The 22,500-nt window shown below is 38.4% G+C and overlaps 1 protein-coding gene across 2 annotated transcripts in view; it reads left to right on the top strand.

Moving 5' to 3' along the window:
- Positions 1–21,174, top strand: part of LOC119576073 (protein daughter of sevenless-like) — a 21,745-nt gene extending 571 nt beyond the window's left edge. The window contains exons 2-4 of one of the 2 annotated variants that reach the window (XM_037923604.1): positions 3,968–4,093; positions 13,666–15,390; positions 16,834–21,174. In XM_037923604.1, the coding sequence (XP_037779532.1) occupies positions 3,968–4,093; positions 13,666–15,390; positions 16,834–17,049 (2,067 nt within the window). In that variant the 3' untranslated portion in view covers positions 17,050–21,174. Of the gene's footprint in view, positions 1–3,967; positions 4,094–13,665; positions 15,391–16,815 lie in introns of both variants that reach the window. The other variant, XM_037923603.1, reaches the window with a different exon arrangement.
- Positions 21,175–22,500: the final 1,326 nt, after the last annotated feature.

Genomic DNA, 22,500 nt, shown 5'->3' with positions numbered 1-22,500 from the left:
GGGCTGGCTGAGAGGGGGGGCTGAGGGCTCCGAGGGCTGGCCTTCAGGGGGGCCCAGGGCTGAGGGGCTGGATGAGGGGGGGTTAAGGGCTGAGGGCTGGGTTTCAGGGGGGCGGAGGGGCTGGGTTTCCAGGGGGCTGGCATCCAAGGGGGTTTCAGGGCTATGAGGGGCTCGGCCTGGCTGGCTTTCAGAGGGGGGGTTTCAGGGTTTGGTGGGGGTGGTTTCAGGGCTGGTTTTGAGGGGGTGTGTTTCAGGGCTGAGGGGCTCGGCCTGGCTGGGTTGCAGGGCTGTTTTTCAGGGGGTTTAAGGGGGTGGTTTTCAGGGGTGTTTGATGGGAGGTCTTGGTTGGCTTGTCAAAGGGGGAGGGAGGACGGGGGAGGGGGAGGGTTTGTGTCATTTTTTTTTTGGGGGGGGGGAGGATCGAGGGGGTTTTGTTGTTTTGGTTGTCTTTATTTTTCTTTTCTTTTCCTTCATTCTCTGTCTCTTCTTTCTTTTCCCTCTTTTCTTCTCCCTCTTCGCCTTTCTCTCTCTTCTACTTCTTACTCTCCCTCCCCCCCTTTTCTCCTCTCTCTCTCTCTCCTCCCTTCTCCCTCTTCTCTCCTCTCTCTCTTCTGCTTTTCTCTTCCTCTCCCTTTCTCCCTTGTTCGTCCCAATTCCTCTCTGCCTCTTGTCACCTCCCCCTTTCTCGTCTTTTGTTTTCTTAAAGGATGCGCAGGATTTTGACGTATTTCACCCCCTCCCTCCCCCACCCCCACCCCCACCTTCCGTTGCTTGCAGTCAGTCTTCATTTTTTTTTTTTTTTTTTTTTTTTCGCCCCCCCAAAAAAAAAATCTTGAATCACGAGGTTTAAAAACGTTTGGGGAAGTTCGTCAGCTTTATGTCTTGAGCTTGAGCCAGATTTTTTTATAAAGTTTGAAAGGGCGGGGGTGGGGGAGTTAAATCCTTCCGAAAATGATGTAATGTGTTTGAAAAGGGGGGGTAGGGGGGGTTTAAATGCAGAATTCATCCGAAAACGATGTAATGGGAGGATTTTTCGCCGCGAGTCGTAGGCCTACACGACTATAAGAATCGAGTCCAACTGATGTCAATGCAGTCGTCTTAGGCTGCCGAGACGAAGAGAAATCTTCCCCAGAGGTGTCCGTTTTCCCGAGCCTTAGTGAAAGTTGCATCGCGTGCATTGACTGCGGTGATAAGAATATGAAGTCTGCGAATATGACCCCAAAACGGGAAATTTAATCTTTTCTTTCGTTCTCGTGCCTGTTAAATGTAGGATTTTATTTTATTTTTTTTTATTTTTTTTATTTCTATTATTTTTTTTATCCCTCCAAAGAAAGAGATGGTATGTAAGTTATATGGGATCATATATATTCAGAGTAACAGCGAGTGGAAAAAGAAAGAATGAATATATAGTAGAATTAAAAAAAAAAAGGCCATACTAGGGTAGAACAGTTGCATAATGAAGGTAAACGTCACCCTGCAGTGCAGTCTGCGGCATTATCACTAAACACTAAAGGTCGAATTTATCGTTTTACATTTTCATGGCCGGCCCTTAAACTAGGGTGTGCAGAGTTATTTAGAGAAGTTTGTTAAGAAAAAAAAAAATGCAGATAATTGTCTGGGTAAATGCCATGAAAACATATTATTTTAAGAAGCATGTATTGTTTTGTATAGGAACAGGAGTGATACACTGTTATATAAATTGAACTGTGCAAGTGACGAATTAGTAATAACCCATTATGATATGATGGCATGACTCTTATCATGTCAACTGTGAGTTTTTATTAATATTTTTGTACATAGATGCTACACAAGTGCTGAGTCACCGAGGAATTGGTCACTAGTCTTACCTATCTCATCTGTTTACACTTTTTCTTGATTTTTGGAAAGATTTGTTTTATTTTTTATTTATTTTTTTTTTTTTGTGCTAATAGTATTGTTGATTATATAATCATATTGTCAGTAATTTAAGTAAGTATAAATATCATTAGAAAAAATCTTTTGCCCTGGAATTTTCAGGAACATTAGGTAAGGTCACAAGGTTCCGACTAATTTACTCATTGGTGAAGCACCTGTAGAGCCGTCTGTGTGCAACAAAATTCAATAAAAAGCTACAGTGGACAGGATATGTACTTGCAACCAAAGGGTTAAGAAAAGTCCTCGTTATGCTTGGACCAGACTCTGGCACAGACCAAATAAAATCTCTCGTATATATATTCTAATAAGATACAGCTTTGAGACCAGGCAATTTACTGTCAAATAAAGAACCAATCTAGTCATTCAACTTGCCAGAATATTCGTATTAGTGCAATGTTGGCTTCTTCCGTCACAAAGCACGGCGGTCACATTGCCACCTGGTGCAATCCTTTTCTGGACGGTTTAGAAGTTATTATTATGTAGGTGTCTTACCATTAATTTTGTGCACATTTTGATAGAAATGATGTCTTGTATAACTTGTTATCGTAAATTTTATCAGCATTATTATTCTGTGTGATATAGGGCGATGATTTGTTATTTTGTTTATTATTGGGTGCATATATGGATGATCCCTTAGTGTGTAGTTAGGTGACAAAATATGGTTTTAGCAATAATTGTATGTTTACAGTTTATTTTCCTCATCAAATGAACTGCATTGGTTATTTTGTGTGATATTCCCAAGCATTATGGGGAGTATTTGGCCATCATTTCAAGCCACAGACACTGTTGGTAATTTTCTCTCTACCCTTTAACTAATACTTGACCTTTTCAATCTTCATCAGGGCTTCATTAGTAGGATAAATGAGTGTTTCCTAGGGTTGTGTATGTAGAATAAAGTTTTCACTCTTTTTCCTCCCCCTTCTTTTTCTTCTACAAGTTTGTCATACTAGTACCAATATTATTTCTAGAACTGATATTCATAGAACACTGTAATTTGCAGTCATGATGTATTAGCAGGATGATGCATTAAATTTCTGTGGCGTTCCCCTCCCGCTGTTACCTTCAGAAAAGACAGTGTTAAATATGAAATGTAACATGGAGCATTCACCTTCTCAGAATAAATGTGTCGCATAATATTCAAGTAACATTTCAAGGTATCGAACACAACAGTTGGAAGCTTCTTCTATCTCTTCCTTATGCCTTTTCTACCTTTTTGTTTTGTTTTAGAAATGTGCTTGTGGAAATCTTATTAGACCATTCATGTTCCTTTAAAGATGACACAATTATACCAATATGTTATTGGGCTTCATATACAGTAAAGCATAGATAATATGTGGTAGATACAAAAAACAAAAAACATATACGGTTATGCCTTTATTATGTAACCCTGTTAACCATTACCTGTCAGCCTTTTTCTTCTTCTTCTCAAACCACAAGAAGTGATCTGAAAACCTCATTCATATAAAGAGAACTTTTTTCCAAACACAAGAAAGAATTTCAACAGGAGTAGGTACCTAACCACTTTACATGATGATGATGATGATGATGATTTGGGGGGGGGAGGTGGCAGTCTGTGGGTTAATCTACATAGTTTTTCAGAGAATTACTTTTAGATTGGCTGCTATTCAGTGAAAGTAGAGTTTCCTGTTGTGATGTATTTCACTAATCTCTCAGCTTTTTGTTGTATTAGTATTTTATTTTCCTTCACAGGCATGTATCCTAGCAGCGAAAAGCAATACCTGTTTTCTTCTCCTCCTCCTCCTTTCTTTTTCTCCTTCTTTTCCTCCTCCTCCTCCTCCTCCTCCTCCTCCTCCTCCTCCTCCTCCTCCTCCTCCTCCTCCTCCTCTTTTTCTGATGAAGCAGATGTTTATTCAGCAAGCTCAGCTGTTATACAGTTTATGCAGAAAAATAATATTTTGCTTTATTGTAGATATGCAGTAAATTTGATGCAGAGCTTATTAACTTAATGTTGAAGAACTTACAAAAGAAAGGAGTGTAAAAAGAACTAGAATTAACATGCAATGCAAATATTATAAAGTCTGCTGAATTCCAGAAATGGCGAATGCGATGGTTCGTACTGCGTTCTGGGGAGCTCCCAGGGCAGTACTTCCTGGAGTATTACACAGATCGGACTTGCCGAAAACTGAAGGGCAAGATCGACCTAGACCAGTGTGACCAGGTAGGTAAAATGTTTGGTGTATATATAGGGAAAAAATAGAAAACTGCAAACAAACTTCAAGGCAAAAAAAAAAAAGTCATATGTATGTATCTATGTATTCATCATCAGTGGGAATATTTTCTTCAGATGATTCAGATATTACCTCAGTCAACCAGTGTCTAAAAATATTTTTGGTTGTGTGCTGGAGTGACGGGAATGTGCGGTTATTTTAAAATTCGGCTGAGGGCAAAAGTGCTAGGAATGACCTGACGTAAGTGTACAAAGGAAGAGGAAGATTAGACACAGTAGGTATTTAGGAAAGGGCTCTTGCATTACTTCCACCAGTAAATGAGAGTGGACTGTACTGTGGGTGAGCCATGGCCAGAAGCGCACAGCTCTGTGGGGGGACATTTTCCGTGCTCAGGATCCTATTCCCGACTGGTGTGACCACTAACATAGGGTTTGTTACAGAGAATTGAATAATACAAAAATGTAAATGGCAAATAACAGTGTTGCTTGTTGTTTTTTGTTATTGCACAGAGTGATAGAGTACCTAGAGACAATACAGAGTCTTCTCAAAATAAGTGTTTTATCATCTTGATACAGCATATCAAATGCTATTGGAAAATAGCAATAATAGAGGAAGAAAAATATAGAAAAAGAGATAATACATTGCAAAGGGGAGACAAAGAGTGTTGACACCACATGAGTATTCGTGAAGGCTAGGCTTACAGCCACACATCCAGGAGAGTCAGCACTCAAAAAAGCTGATGTTATTATTATTGCTATTGTTATTATTGTTGTTATTATTATTATTATTATTATTATTATTATTATTATTATTATTGTTATTATTAATAATATGATGCTGTTGCTGCTTCTCCCATTCACAAAATTTAGAAAGATAATACCTTTTTGTACAATAATGTACTATTTTGGACACTTATAGCTTTAAAAAGTTTAAAATAGATTAGCAAGGCAAGTCCAACTCAAATCCTATCTGTTAAAGAAGTACAGCCTGGACAAAAAAAAAAGTGATAATTTTTTTATGCAGTATAGTAACAAGAAGACTTCCTGAATGTTTTTGTCCACTGCACCAATTGCTGTATGCATGGATTTATTTTCATTGAAACATAGTAAAATATCAATGTAAATCAATAAGTGAAAAATACATTGTACATTCAAATGCAAGTATCCTGTTTCTTGACCAGCAGTGATGCCAGAAGTTTAGGGCAATCATATGTTTAGTTGTGAAAACTATTCTTTATTCAGCAGTTGACAATATATATATATATATATATATATATATATATATATATATATATATATATATATATATATATATATATATATATATTTAGATATATATTTAGATATATATTTAGATAGTTACTATAATAATGCTTCAGTGTTTCTTTTTAATCCAAATTTATAATACATCTTGTAAGGTGCTATATACAGCAGTAGATGCTTGCTTCAGATGATACCCTCATAGTGCATTGGTAACAACCAGATGGGGACCAGGTGGGTCATCAAGAGCATAAGTTTGAATCCCACTGACAAACAGAAGGGCATCCTGGCAGTGGTGTCTTTGGCCAGATCCAAACTTCTCTGAAAGAAGGCACCATCTTCATTCGGAACTCCAATGATCCCAATAACGTGACCATCACATCATGAAAATTTTTGGCTAGGGGGTGGGTGACATGAACATTCTGTCTTAGGAAATTTTGGCTGAAGGCTGTGGTGACGTGAAAGACTTGCCATGAGTACGCGAACCTCTTGGAGGGTGAATAGACACATTCAGGATTTAGGAAAGTGCTTTTGCATTATTTCCATCAGTAAACAGTGTGGAATGGATGCTATTTCCATGCTTAGGGTCCTATTCCTGGCCACCGTGACTGGTGGTGCAGGTTGTATAACAAAAAAAAAAGTGAATAATACAAAAAATAATAGGAATGATGAAAAATAAGTGACACAAACAACTAATTGTTACTTGTTATTGTTATTCTTGCACTGAGTTATGATTACCTAGAGAGATGATAGGGAGTCTGTGCAAGGAAAATGGTTTATTACCATCTGGTTTAAGCAAATTAAATGACAAATATGGACATTGGAAAATGGCAAACAAAAATAAAAATGTATATGCATAAAAAGAGAAAATAAAATTGCAAAGTGGATGCATAGATCTTGGCACCAACCACATGCACCGTTCACGTGCACCCAGCCCACAAGCCACGCTCCCATCAGAGTGGCCATTCAAGTAAGCATAAGGCCCATATTTTCGACCATGTTGTGTCAGTGAAGCCTCCAGATCCAATGGGTTAACATCATTGCTTTTTTCTCCTTTCCTATCTAATGACACCCATTGGTTTCATGGCAGTAAATCAGAGCTTCCCCTTGCCTGATGTTGCCAGTGCACACAGTGCCAGATAGGACATGGGCACTATCCCACCTTAAGCTAGAGTACCATTTAGGAGAGTGTTGTTTTAGGAAGGTATTACTTAAGCCATTGGAGCAGTGTAATGGGAAGTCTTGTCATGGGGGGGGGGGGTGCTGAGGGGTGGTTGACAGGAAGGTTTTGCCATGGGAAGCTGTTGCTAAGTGGTGGTGTATTGTTTTCTGAAAGGTCTACATATAGACAGCTCCACAAGTGTTAATCCACCAAGGAGATAATTAGTAGACCTTGTGACCTCACTTGTCTCACTTTCCTTGTTTTCCTTCTTCTTCTTTTTCTTCTTCTTTCTTCTTTACATAGCCAAGTACTCTTCTCACAGCAGTCTTATAATTTTTGAGCATTCTTAATTTGGTGAACCCATTATGCTTGAGCAATACTGAGAGACAATCTTTGTGTAACAGAAATCCTTCCTTCAGTAGGAATTTTATTTTAACCCTTTCCCGACAGGTTCATAGTGGCCCGGGCCCCGCTGCCAGGGGCTTATATCGTTGCCCTAGCATGCGCGACCACTCATGCCAAATACCCGCATCCCTTGCTGTTTCTTCGTAATACTACGAGCATATGTTGTATTTTCAATTATCATTATTTTCTAAAGTCTCTACTTGCCATACTTCCTGATAAATCAAGACTGAAGGATATTTTAGTTGTTATATAGACTCCATACTTGATCATTATTTGCTCTATAGTCTGAATAAAATAAGCAATGTGTGGCATCATGGAGTTGAAATCGTAGTTTTTTCTTTCTTTCTTTCTTTCTTTTTCTTTTTTTTCTTTTTTTTTTTTTTTTTTTCTTTTCTTTTCTTTTCTTTTTTCTTTTTCTTTTTTCTTTTTCTTTTTCTTTTTCCTTTCTTTCTTTCTTTCTTTTTTTTTGTATAGTAAAAACGAGAAAGTGTTAAAAACGACTTGATCACACTTTCAGTGGCAGAAAAATATTTTGCCAAGATTGTAACAAAAAAAAAAAACTCATGGCATGTCCATACATACACCATGGCATGTACATGCATACCCCTGGCAGATATTCCAGCCATGCCATGGCATGTGCGTACATGCCACCCGTCGGCAAAGGGTTAACAATGTCTTAGTTTACATTACACCTAGTATAGATCCTTGTGGAACACTGAATGATACAAACTGTTTTGTTGATATAATCTTATGAATTTTGACTGATTAGGTTCTGTTAGTTGAATGACCTCTGAACCAGTATTTGTCAATTTTGTAATATATTAGTTTATTAATAAGGATTTCATCATTGAAACTATCAAAAGCTTTGGATAGATCTTCCAATGTAAGCCAGTGTAATAGGTTGTGGTCTATATTACAAATTTTATTTGTGGTCTGTAATGATACTGTTTCATTAACCCATTGCCGACGGGTGGCATGTAAGCATATGCCATGGCATGGCTGGACCATCTGCCAGGGCATGTACGCACATGCCATAGAGTATGTATGGACATGCCATGAGCTTTTTGTTACAATCACGGCAAAAGATTATTTTTCTGCCAGTGAAAGTGTGATTAAGTCGGTTTTAACACTTTCTCATTTTTACCATGCAACAACAAAAAAAAAAAGCAATAAACCAACGATTTCAACTCCATGATGTCGCACACTTGTTATTTTATTCGGACTATAGACAAATAATGATCAATTATGGAGTCTATATAACAACAAAAATACCCTTCAGTTACGTTTTATCAGGAAGTTTGGCAAGTAGAGACTTTAAGAAATAATGAAAACTGAAAATACAACATATCTTTGTAGTATTACGAAGAAACGGCATGGGATGCTGATATTTGGCATGAGTGGTCGCGCATACTAGGGCGACGATATAAGCCCCCGGCAGCGAGGCCCGGGCCGCTATGAATACTACCCGTCGGAAAAGGGTTAAATAGGTTACTTCTGACACAATGTTGTGTTTTGGATAGTAGGTCATTGATCTCTAGAAGTATTATCAGTTGGTCTGCTACAATTTTAGTAAGATTTTTAGGCTGTATAGGGTAATAGGGTGATATTTATTAACTTTATCTGTCGCTGGATTTGAAAACTGGTGTTTTAATCCCATGTTTCCAATGGAAAATCTTCGGCAAACATAAATGGGTTAATGATAACAGATAATATGCCATTGTCATCTGCTCCAAGAGCTTTAGTGTCATGCAGGAGTTTTACTGTAAGGATTACTTTTTCTATTTTCACTGGTTGTGGTCTGAAAATATGGGGGGTGGGGGGCTATTTGTACCTGTATTTTGCTGAGAGGCAGAAACTGCTACATGTTCATATGTGGCTTTTCCAATTTTAGTGAAGAAATTATTAAAATCATTCATGCTAATGCTGGAATTTAAACTAATATCTTTGTGATGCTTTTTGTTAGGTACTAGTGTTTTAACTATCCTCCATGTTTTTACATTCGTTAGTATAATTAGGTAATTTATTGCTGAAATAATAGGTTTTGACTCGTGATTTAACACCTATTCTTTTGCTTATAATCATCCAAAAGGGCCATATCAGATGTCGTATTTTTGAGAGCTTCACGATTGTTATTTTTATCTGTTATGGCTCTCCTAGTGTCATCATTTAACCTTGGAGCAGGACGACCTGTAATTTTTTTTGTAGCCGAGGGATCGGTGGCATCTTTACTATCATTAGTCACTTCCATGAAGATATTTATCTGCTTGCAAAATTGATAGAAGAGTTGATTCTTTGGCTATTAGTGACTGAGGATCATAGTTGGTTAATTAACAAAAACTGTTTATGACTGATGGTCTCTTTGATTTCTTTATAGTCTGTTAGGTGTCATTGTTATGAGTTTGTTGTGTATTATACATTAACAATCTTTATAGATATTATTAGGAAGACTCTAAAGTGAAAGAAAAGAGAGAGGGCTAAAGAGAAAGAGAAATATGTAGTAAATATGGCTGCATAATATAATTGTGATGATTGTACAATTTTAAAAATGTAGAAATGTATTAATAAATCAGTTGGAATTACCTGCCTTGTAGCACATGTCTCTCAGTGACCTTCACTTGAGGTAACCTGATGCGGCACATGATTGTGAGTGTGTGCACTAGTATTTGTGCATGTACATGTTTTTCTTCATGTTCTACGTGCACAAGTCTTTGATATACTACCTCACACATTTATCTCTCTCACCATTCTTGTCAGAGGCATTGTGTCTTGTTACTTTTGTAAGTCGTGCAATTATTTGTCAGATATTTGTGAAAAATAATTATTATCCTTGGACAAATAGACAAATAGCAAATTGACAACTGTTGCCAGTAAGCCTGAAGTATGTGATCAGCATCGTTTGCGCATTTTGTTGGTATAACAGTTTAATAGGAAAACATAAATTTGCGTTATGATGGAAGACTGTTTTAGTTACCAAGGTGGTGTTGTTGACCTGTAAACACATGAGATATAGGAACTTGAAGCTCCAAGTCCACCATTGTATGGGTTCATGGTCAATCAGCTGTTTGTGATGTTATGGAGGGTTAGTTCTGTTATTTTGTGTGTTGTTTGCCGCACAAATCATTTATTTGAAAAGTGTATTGATATTAGTGTTTTCTGATAACTGTGAAAGTCTATATCTTTATATGAAGATGCAAGGCATTCAGTTTCTCTTTCTTTTCTTTCTTTCTTACTTTCTTTCGTGGTCTGTAATGATACCATTTCATTCTCTCCCCCCCCCCCCTCAAAATAGTTAGTTACATCATTATCTCTTATTTTTTAAATACATTTTTAGAGGCAACAAAACACTTGTCAATTTTGAATTTTTAAACAAGTAAATTTGTCCTGCAAATGCATGAGTAAAGTAGATGGCATTGTTTCATCAAATATTACATTATATTACAAAGCAGAACATAAGATATTGCTAATATAAACTTTAATCTGCAGTTGATATAAAGTCAACCATGTGGCCAGGGATAGCTGACAAAAATATAGTTCTGCATTATACTGTGATGTTGTAAACTGATCAGACAGCAGTGAGATTATGTTTTAGGACATCACTCTGCTGTGGTTCTTTGCTCTGGCATTTGGATAGACCATGAAAATAGCAGCTGGTATTTTTTAATTTCTCCTTGGCTTTTCTGGTAACATTTCTTGTCTAGGCTTTGTTTGCTTGTGGAAGGAAGTAGGTTGAAATGTTCGGAAATGTTCTGTAACTACAAGGGTTATAATTATTTTACATCTCAAATTTTGCAGAATAAAGAGTGATGTATTGCTGTATTCCATGATCATATTACAAAGACAGACAAAGCATTTATGTTTATTGATCTATAACTGCTGTAATGAGACCTAACTATCTGTTCTGTTCTTCTACCAGCTTTGTTTTATGTGATTCAGGGACACAGGAGGCAGGGGGAATGAAGTGTATCATATATATTAGCAGAATGGTATTGGAAATTAGATTGACATGCTACAAAGAGTAGAGAAATGCATGTATTTATCAATTTGCTGATGCATACAGACAAATAAAGCATGTAGTGGGGTAGGGGTCTGGGCTAGTCGAATACTAGTAGGTAGGATGAGTGGCTGGGGGCTGAGGTTTGCCACTGAGGGATTTTCAAGTCAGATATACTTGAGTACTTTCCAACTACCAATAGACCTTAGAAAACCCATCTTATTTGCAGTATTTGTTGGATATTTTTTGTCATTAGCCCTTAGCCATTGGGTGGTATGTACATGCATGCCATGGCATGCCTGGACTCTTCCGTGTGGCATGGGGCATATTTTGTCATGGTGCACCAATCCCGTCTTCCAGGGGCATGTACGGTCATGCCATGCATTTTAGGGTGACAACTTGAGCCCCCAGCAGCTGGGCCTAGGCCACTATGAATACAACCAAGGAGAGAGGGCTTGCGTATCGGGAAATCACCCGTCAGTATTGGGTTAATGCCTTCACAAAGATAAAATGTGTTAAGTATTTTATAGATAAAGAACAGTATTTGGCCTGCCTTCCCATAATACTGCACTCTTTATCTTAGATCTGATTAACACCCTGAACCACCCAGTTCAGGAGAAAAAAAAAAAAAAAAGAGGCTACTTAGCTTTGCAGAAACCTAAAAACAGAATCTCACTTGAAGACTTATTTCTTCCATTTCAAGAAAAACACATAGCTGACCTGTAGACCTGATGATAATTTAATCATGGCGTTCTTGCTTGGTAGGGCATGAACTTAAATCCTAGTAGGTCAGATGAAATTATTCTGAGATGGTTTAGAATGCTACTGCCTCTGCATCCAAGTCTGCTAATGAATGGAGTCTTAATCTTTCCTGTGGATAATCTGAAGCTCTTAGGTGTGACCCTTGATACAAAGCTTACATTTTAATTGCAATTTTGCAATATGGCCCAGGTAGTTTCATCGAAGTTATATATCATTTGCAAGTACAAGAGGATTTATGAGGATGACAACATTACTCATATATGTTTCTTCTCTTTCATTCATGAAAATTTTTGAGTTTTGTTCTGGCTATCAGCAGAGGAGTCGTACTTCAGATTGCTTGATCGTTCCTATAATACCAGTAAATCTCTCTTGTTTCAATTAGATTTGAACTTTGGGCATCGTTGACATATTGGGTCTCTTTCAGTCTTATACAGGATTGTAACAAATAATTCACATCCCCTTCATAAGCTTTTATCTGATTACCTGTAGCCTTCATTCAATATCATTTGATTTAAGTTGATCGTCTGCTTGTCAGTCTTTTAGGTGCTCTTTTTCTGCTCTTTCTAGGCTTTTGCCTTCAGAGATTTTAACTTCTCTGCCTCTTGATAAGTTTAAGAGTTCAACTAATTTGTTTTGACCAGGTAAATAGCTGTTGATTTTTTACCTCCTCTCTCTTCCTTGGCTGTGTTTTGATATCTGCTGACATCTTTGGAGGTATAATTCTCTGTTTATTCATTGTGGTTCTTTGTATTGCTTACCCTAAAAAAAAGATTAATAGTCATCATAATCATGATGATAATTATTTGTTACTAGGATATTGTTGCGAAGGTTCAGTATATACTTTAGAGGAGAAAATGTTTATGTGGCCATCTCAAAAGCAGATATTATTGTTGAATTGTTATTTATATCAGTGTGTTAGGGTTCATTATCAAAAGACCAGTTTTAGGAAGGGTTTTTTAAATTACAGCAAAGATAGTGTGTTATGTAGAATGTACAAGTTTTATAATAGATTTCTTGTCTCTGTGGAATAGTTTGTTTGTGGTCAGTACAACTTCAATGCACAGTGTGGATCACCATTACTTCGCCTATTTGAACGAGATATTATAAACTTTGAAGGATGTAATAAATCTTCTGTTACATTTAGAGATTTGATCCTTTTATTCACAAGTTGGGACTTCCTCTAACATGTGATTCTTTCTGCTATTTTCATGGTACTTGCAATTCAGGGCCTATTTGTCCTGCTGCTTTTGGTATTTTGCAACAAGCAGCAGCAGCTGAGTTTGGTCTGGCTGCATCCTGGCAAACCCATTATGCCATTGCTCACACCAGATCATTCACAAACTGGTCCTGGGATTTCCTCATCACCATGAATCAGCTGGCACAATATAAGGTTGTTGAAAATATTGTATGAACTAGAAGCCTGTCATCCTTGGAAATTTAATCTGTTGGTAAAATCCTCATGTAATGATCCCCGTCTCCGAAGAAGTATCCTTAAGTAAATGGTCTGCCTTGCACATGGCATCACTGATGAAATATCATCCTCAGTTGTGGTCCTCCTAGCCATCCTAATTAGCAAGTCAAAAGGGCAAAAGTGTGTCAGCAGAGGGGGAAAATGGTCAGTCACATGGGTCTCTCTCTCTCTCTCTCTCTCTCTCTCTCTCTCTCTCTCTCTCTCTCTCTCTCTCTCTCTCTCTCTCTCTCTCTCTGTGTGTGTGTGTGTGTGTGTGTGTGTGTGTGTGTGTGTGTGTGTGTGTGTGTGTGTGTGTGTGTGTGTGTGTGTGTGTGTGTGTGTGTGTGTACACATAGGTACGTATATATGTATAAGTATAGTTTTAGTTGAAACTATTAGCTGAATCTTTGTGGCGTTAGTAAGTGAAGTAAATGTACTCCATTTAACTATTTGTGTCGTAATTAAGAGTGGAATTAGGTTAAGAATTGATCTTCTTATTCAGATCCTGTTGTATTTAAATTTTCTCATTCCAGGTTGATGCTGGTATAGTCTTTCCTAATCGGAAATCAGAATATAGATTCATGTTTGACATCAAGACCCCAAAGCGAATCTACTACTTATGTGCAGAGACAGAGCAGGAGATGAACCGATGGGTGGACTGTGTTTGTCAAGTGTGTGGCCTGAAGATGTATCCACAGCAGGAGGATTACCCATTACCAGCCTTGGAACCTCTTCCAGGTAACACCATCCCTGCAACACCCCCTGCTCCCGTCCGCGTCCTGCCCTTGGACCAACCTCGGATAGACTCTCCACCAATTTCACCCACGTCTCAGAGTTCTTCCATATCTGGGCCGTACATTCCCATAAGTGAATGTATTACTGGGAAGAGAACCCCAATAACTAGCCCCAGTTTCCCCTTCAGTGATGACTTGCCTACCATTGTCTCAACAGAGAATCATCGCTCTAGCATACCAAATGAGATTGCTCCACCAGCACCAACCATGTGTCCTGAAAGTCATCCACCTCTGACACAGGCACCACCAGCTCCCATGATTAACACGGGGGCAATACCACGTGAACCGTACGATGGCCAACGAACATTAAGGCCATCGGGGGCAACCTCAGAAGATACCCTGAGTGTCCAGTCACCATTGGGAACTGAGGGAAGTAGTGTGTTCAGTGATGATGAGTGGGCCAACACTCCATCTACAGTAGAAGCAACATTTTTTAGTGACTCGGCTAGACCTACTGGAGGTATGCAGAATCCAAAGGATTTACCCTGGGACAGCCATGGAGCAACTGGGGGACTAGCAGGAAGCAGTGGTGTTGCCAGTTTACCAAGTGAAATGAAAGGTATGGTAATCTCAGAAGATGACCAGCACCAGGGTTCAGCTCCCCCAAGGCCCCCAAAGCCAGCACATTTAACTGAGATGCCTCAACAGACCTATCAGAACTTGGACACTATTGTTAGAACAACTCTGATTAGAAAGAACAGTTCAAATGATAAAGTAAAGAATGGCTTGGCTGGATCACTGTCTTCACATGATGGTAACATTGGATCTTCTGACCCGGAGCCTTCCCCAGCTTCAGTCAGTAGTTCTGTGCCTCCGTCCACCCCACTTGACACTGAAGATATGCACTCTGCCTTGAGGATGCCACAGCAAGAGACTGTGAGCCCACAGGCTGCAGATAGACTGAAGCAAAGACACTGTTACAATAACTTTGTTTCACCCTCTGTCCAAGGGCAGATATTTTCTTATGACATGCGTATTCATGACACAGTTGAAAAGCATGGGGAGCTGGATCCAAGGATCTCACCTGCAGGCCTTTATTCTAACATCCCCCAGGCCAACAAAAGCCCACAACATCCCCCAGCAGTTGATCGTGGCCTTAAACCAAGGAAAGCTGCTGATGGAAGTAGTATTAGTTCAGAGTTGTCACCACCACCATCTGGTGGCCCCCAGGAAATTCTGGGTGCCGTGGGTGGATCACCAGTTCCACCTGCATCAGCACCTCCCATGGTAGACAGAAATTTAAAGCCCACAAAGAACATACCAGACGCAGGAAGCAAACCCATGTTTGTTCTCGACCCAGCCCCAGTCGGCCATAGAAAGCACGATCAAAGAAAACCAAGAGCTGCGCCTTCTCCAACTCCTCCGACCATGCGCAATGGATGTAATGGGAATGAGAGTGGTGACGAAGCTGATAGACTCTCCAGTCCAGGCAGCAGACGCAACTCTACCAATGCAGATGAGCAGGTTAGTCTCACTATAAGTGTGCCCCATAGACATGCCTTAGAAGTAACTAGCTAGTGGGGATTTCTTTTAAATGGGGTTGTATACAGAGAAAGATAAAACGTTAAGTCATGATAGGTAGATTTATAGGAAATGCAAGTAGTTATGGTCAGTAAATAGGACCAGTAAAAAGGATAAATGAGTTGCTTGCTGTTAAAGATCTGTTTTTATCATAGTTTTTGAGTATGCAATATAAATTTTTTTTAGTAAAACATAAAGAGAGTATGTATAGGTTCTTAATTTTGTTTCATTTTTACTGGTATGTAAAATAGGGAACACTGAGATACTGCAGATTGGGAAGCATGGAACTGAAATCCCCCTTGTTTGTAATGCCATTTTGGTTATTGTTGCTACAAATTTGTTATGCGATGAATAAAGTCATAAGAGGCATCACATGAAATTGCATGAAATTGCTTTGCCAGTCGATGTTAACAGGTTTTTGTTGCATGATGAATCTGCACAGTGCATGATATTTGGTTGACTTTTTCTGTTGTGTGCAGTGACACAACAGGAGCAACTATTTTCTTCTTTTTCTTTCTGTTTTTCTTTCTCTCTCTTTTTTTTTTTTTTTTTTTTTTTTTTTTTCCCGTTTTCTTCTTTTTTTCCTCATTTTAGTTTAATCTTTGTTAGGTTAGATTACATTTAGTTGAGAATTATAGATTGCTCTCAGGATAAAATGTAATTTACAGACTTAGGTTTGTCCTAGTGTTTGTTATGTTATTTTGATGGGATATTACAAATGCAAGTATCATATGCAACAAGTAAATTATTAAATGAAAATGATGAAATAAGATGAAACAAGAAATAATTCAGTGAATGCTAACTTGATTGTGTTCATAAGATGGTTGTTATATAATAAGTTTTAAAGAAATCTGTGTGGATGTGGAAAGCATTAGTTTTTTTAATCTTTAAAAACAAAAATCAAGAAATGAGAAAATGAGATGAGGTCATGTTAGGTTACTAATAGACTCCATGGTGGCTGATCACTTGAGAGGCATCTGTGAGTGACAAAATTCTCAGTGGAAAGCACATATACCATATACAAAAGGTTAACTACCTCCTCCTTCTTTGTCTTCTTTTTCTTCTTCCTCCTCCTCCTCCTCCTCCTCTTTTTTCTTCTTCCTCCTCTTCTTTTTCTTCTTCCTCCTCTTCTTTTTCTTCTTCCTCCTGCTCCTCCTCTTCTTCCTGCTCCTCCTCCCCCTCCTCTGTGTCTTCTTTTTAACTCTTGGTTTGTGTTCTTTTCATCTGAGAATTCCTAGTGGCTCTCATCCATATTTATTTATTTATTCTATACTTTCCCTACATGATTGTTATATGCAAGCATGTTTGGCTGGCGGTGTTTGGCTTCAGGAACTAATGCATGCTTCTTCCTCCTCTTGTTCGTTTCAGATTTTCTTTCCCTTGCAGAGTGCACGCCGTTCTCAACATGAAATCCAGTATTTAGACCTGGACCTTCATCCAGAAGCCAAGCACAGCCCAAAATCCATCAAGGCAAGTACACTGAAGAATTGTGCCGGGGCTTCCGCTCCTTCAGTAGTGTACAAGACGGTCGACTTTGTAAAGACAGAAGCTTTCAACAAGATGAGGATCAACGTTGAAGACTCCTATCGTAAGAACCAGTGATCAGCTAACAGTCGTAATTGAGAGCGTGAGTTGACTGTAGCAGTGCAAAAAATGCATAGACAAAGGAAAAAAAAAGCTGGCTCAGACTGCAATTTGAGGTGAAATGATGTAAAGTCATGTTTTAGGTACCAAAGCAGCTTTCCTTGGGTGGCCTTGTGAATATCCTTGAAAGCTTTAGAACAGCCACTCATTTGCACAGCACACTGCTTGGTCCAGCTGCTTTAGGAAAATGGTAAATAGCAGTTTTGAACAACTTCCTTTGATAAACAGTTGTTATTATACAATAGTAATTTATATGTCGAAGTTGTTGATGATTTACAATCATTATTAATAAGACGAATACTGTCACACAGTTAAGTGCAAAGTGTTATATGTCAGTAATAAGTATAAAATGGACAGAGTGTATATCATGGGTTCAGGTATGTACCTCTGTCCAAATGGACCACAATAATCACCAAAGCTAAAGTGTCAATGCACCATGTTGCATAAATAGTGTTTTGGGTCCAAGACAAAGTATTTAAGTAAACTATATTCTTGACTATTCCCTTCTTATATTATGCATGGGATATCAAAAACTGTGATGGATCTACAAAATTGACAGGTCTGATAGAATACCACAACCCCATACTTATAGCAGTGTTTTTATTTGACTATCCTATAGATCTTTGTCGAGAAATAGGGTTGGTTTCAATTGTATTGTTATTATTATTGATTCTGATTATCATTATGATTATGTGACAGTTGATTATATGACAGTGTCGCAGCTTTTAATGGGGAAGGATGGACGAGAAGTGATTAGACGTGTTCTTTAACTTTAAAATCACATCATGTAGTAGTATTTTGATTTTGAGATGGGGATGTGTGTGTTCTTTTAGATCTTGTTATTGCATCCTTGAATTTGTGTATAGAATTGATTTTGACCAGAAGTTAAGCCAATAGCACTTGGTCTTAACTCCACTTTAATCCTAAGTAGCAGCTCAGATATGGAACTGAGATTAAAGTCTTAAGTTCAGCACAAAATACATGAATTTTTTACATTGGCTTGCTTCTCCCAGGTTCATCTGTTTTTATCAAGGACAATTTTTTAATGTGTCCTAAAAACATCCCCTATGTACAATCAAAATATCATTTGAGTGAGCAGGTCTGCTTACATTTGTTGTCTGGCATCACCAAACGTGTCTGAAGCTGCCAGACGAATTTTCTAGTTAATTTGCTTTCCAACAGCACTAGGGTGAAGTGAACTGGATGAGTGGGTCCAAAGCTATGGTTGATGAAATGTTAAGAAATGTAGGAATTTTTGAAGCGAGTTTTGAGAAAGAAAAGAAGTGAGTTTTGTTTTACATATAGCAATACTGAATTACGTGTGGTCAGAGTCAGGATCTACATAAAGGCCATTGTCAGTGTTATCACCCAGTATTGATATCTGCTCAGTAAAATCAGTTTACAGATTAGTTTTAAAAATGAACAGTAATATTCACTGAAGGAGGGGATAATGCACATTATTATGGTATCATAATTTGTAGAAATCCCATCATTGAAGGAAAGAAAAGAAAAAAATAGTTATAGTTCAGCTCTTTTGGCACCTTTTCCACACAATGGTGCCATGCAGCTTCTATCACATTGAGTGATGTCAGGTCACATTTAACCTTGAGCATTAATTTGGCCTTTCTGTGAGTGTAATATTTGGTCTCTGGTAATTGACATGGAAATAAACAACCATTGTGTCTGATGGGTGGCCTTTGGCAAGAGCTTTCAGACACTGGGTCATTGTTACTGTTTAGTCCATGGAAACTAAACATTTTTATTTTTGTGCATGAGAACTTGTATAAAGTGTGTTGGTTCCTGGGCCTGTGCTCAAAATAATTGGGTTAGTTATCTGATGGTAAATGGCCAGACCATGTTCATGCCATCTTTTGTACAGGTATTTTAACATAGCTTATTTTGTTGGCTTTAAGGAGAATATTTAAAAAAGATATCCCTCACCGTCCTTGCTATACTGTCTTTCTCAACTCATATACCAGTCTGGTAACTTGTGATTTGTACAGAAAAATTCATTACCTAAACCTACTTTTTCAGTGCTGCCTACAGTGCATTCACTCAAGGGAACTCCCAGAGTTTGTATTGATGACTGATCCACGTGTGGCCTGATGAAGGATGCCTTCTTTCTCTTTAAGTGTATTACATATCTAATATATCTAATGTGGCTTGTGTGCGGCTGTGGAGTAGTTGTCTGGCATCCCTTTGTGTAGTTGCCAGTGGGAGTAAACTTACTCTATGTACCTTTCAAGATCAGTGGGATTTTTAAAATCTTTTTTGATCAGCAATGACCTCACACTTTGCCTTAAAAAACCTGTGAGTTTAGTGTAGATATGCATAACTTGATTTATAGCATAGTCTGTTATTTCTTTCTGCCCTATCTTCACTTGTGGACCAGTAGGTGTTGCCCCTCATACTTAGTGCTATAGGGGTGTGGACTTGCTTGGACAGTTATGTCATAAGAGGCTACTGACCTTCCACCATTGGGTGATATAATATGAATAAAAAAAAATTCTAGTGGTGTTAAGGATAATAGCACTCTGGGACCTTAATATTTGTCTTCAGAAGGGGGTATTTAGAAGCTGGTTGATGTTGAAGGCTGACCAACTTTCTGTTACACTCTCACTAGCAGATGATCGGTGGAGGCCAAGTGTGCATCACTGTAACATACAGAGTCCTTTGCAAACAGTGACAAGTGCCCATTTAGAGTCTCTGTGACTGTTACAAAGACTGCAATGAGGACTTGGCAGTGGTGTGATGGCTACGTTCTGCCTCAACCTCTCAGGTGTTTTTTGTGTTTCATGTCTGTTAGTACAAGAAACTTGCTTTTGTCCTCTCACTCTTCCTCGGTCACATCGACTGTAAATTCGGTACTGACCTTTCATTCTCACACGTCTTCTCTGTATCCTCTTATTTTCCCAGTTTCTTTTGTTTTCTCTGTTTTTCCTCTTCACTGGTTTACTGTAAAGAGGATGGTTTGGATCAACCTCCTCTCTTCATCACATGATTAAGAATGTTCTCTGTATTTCTAAATTCCTCTGACTTTGTTATTTTTTTTTTATTATTACAACTATTTTTTGATTGACAAGATTGGTGTGGTAAAATTGCATAGAACTTGTAGAGAGGAAGGAAGGGCGAGTTGGGTGTTTGTGGGTGACTGTATCTTTGAGAGAGTCGGCAAAAAAAAAAAAGTATCCTGAGCATGACATGGTCTTTGAAGGTTAGAAAGATTATCTTGCTCTGTTTGTGAGAGAGATGTATCAAAAGTTGGCAGTGCCTTTCTGTTGTTCGATTTTGTGAAGGAGAACTGATTGATAGGATTGATATTTCTGCTACTGTTTTTGCTGCAATTGTCATTGATAATTATATTAATCATTGTTATGAGCTATGACAGCAATTGTCATCATTATTATAAATTTTTTAAAAGTCATGTTCATCATTATTGTGAGTATTATTTGATTTTTTATATTTTTCTATTTTTACTACTACTTTGATAATTATATTTGTGTCCTTGTTTATCACCTGCACTCTAGAACTTGGTATATTGTGTTTATCCTGTCATTACTCTTCCCACATGTGTGGGTTGATAACAGCCAGATACATAATATTTGTCATGTGTAATAAAGTTTTACACAAAAGTTACACTTACCAACAGTTGGTGTAAGTGGAAATTAACCCTTGTTAGAATTTGGTTTTGAAGATATACAAATGTATTGTACAGATAACAGTGTGTTCATTGAATTTTGGTTGACCAGGAGTGTTGACAAGTGCAATGTATATAGAATGACCCACTGCTTATGTCTTCAGACTTTTTGTATTTCTTGGCATAGATTTCTTTCTGTTTGTGTATAAATTAGAGATATAGAGTGTCTCCTTTTGTAATGCAGGGAAATATGAATGCCATATCCCTGCATTGAGATATCAATCAAGAAAGGTTTTGTTTATGAATATCTAGATAGAAGATGTTTATTTGACATGTATAGTCATTATAGCAGTGTGGACATAAGCATTTTAAGTGTTACCAAAATAAGTATAGGAAGACAAAGGAAATACCATTCACATCATTGAGACGTGGGAGTACCTTTTGTCCGTGGTCTAGCTCAGACTTGAACTTGGTGATAATTTAAGTGAAGTTGAGGTTTGTGAACCAATCTTCTCTATCTGTGATTACGCTGACGAAGCTAGCATAGGTAGGTATCGCAGGAGTATTGCTCTTGCCTTGTATAAAAATTGTACATATATAGTAATGGAAAGCTTGGGGTTAATCTTCACACCAGTGGCTTCTTCTCACACCAAGTCCAGGACCTTCATGCCTTATGGGAAACTTTACGGACTTATTTGTTTCTTTACATGTTTAAAGAAGTGTACATACATGCTCTCACACACACACACACACACACACACACACACACACACACACACACACACACACACACACACACACACACACACACACACACACACACCACAAACAAACAAAACACACACACACACACACACACACACACACACACATACATATACACACACACATACATATACACACACACACACATATACACACACACACACACACACACATACACACACACACACACACACACACACACAGACACACATATATACACACACACACACACACACACATATACATACACACACACACATACATACATACATACATACATACATACATATGCTCACACACACACCTTTTCTCTTCCCTTACTCTTTTCCCCTCTCCTCTTCTCTCGTTCATGCTTTCCCCCTACCCTCCCTTCTCTCATCTCCCCTCCCCCACCCTCCCTTCTCTCATCTCCCCTCCCCCACCCTCCCTTCTCTCATCTCCCCTCCCCCACCCTCCCTTCTCTCATCTCCCCTCCCCCACCCTCCCTTCTCTCATCTCCCCCTCCCCCACCCTCCCTTCTCTCATCTCCCCCTCCCCCCTTCTCTCGTTTTCTCCCCTTCTCTCCATAGACACGCATGTGCAGCACAACATACAGAGAAACAACTTATGTGCAACTGAGCACCTGCACGTGTATACATACAATATGAAACTGATGCCTTCTCTTATATCACCTTTTGTATCTATTCTAAATATTGTATTGTAAACCATTTATCTACACAAAGCAGTGTAATGTACTGTTCATCTACCCTGTACATTGTATTGTAAACAATTTTCTACCCTCTGCAGTGTAGTTAAATTTGTTGACTTTGTTTTGTGTAATGTGAAGTGTACAGAGTTTTGCTTGTAGACTCATCTGCAGCAGAGTGGAGCCCTATGCCATGGGACATTGTTGATATTATAGCTTTTAATTTTTGTTTTTATATTTTTTCCGGTTCCAGTTTTATTGTACGGTCAAGGAGCTATGGTGCAATCAAATGTATTTTTAATGCCATGGTAAAGTAGTGGAT

This window comes from Penaeus monodon, chromosome 8, assembly GCF_015228065.2.
Source record: "Penaeus monodon isolate SGIC_2016 chromosome 8, NSTDA_Pmon_1, whole genome shotgun sequence".
Lineage (NCBI taxonomy): Eukaryota > Metazoa > Arthropoda > Malacostraca > Decapoda > Penaeidae > Penaeus > Penaeus monodon.
Note: the sequence above shows the minus strand (reverse complement) of the source record. Positions and strands in the feature narration are given on the sequence as shown.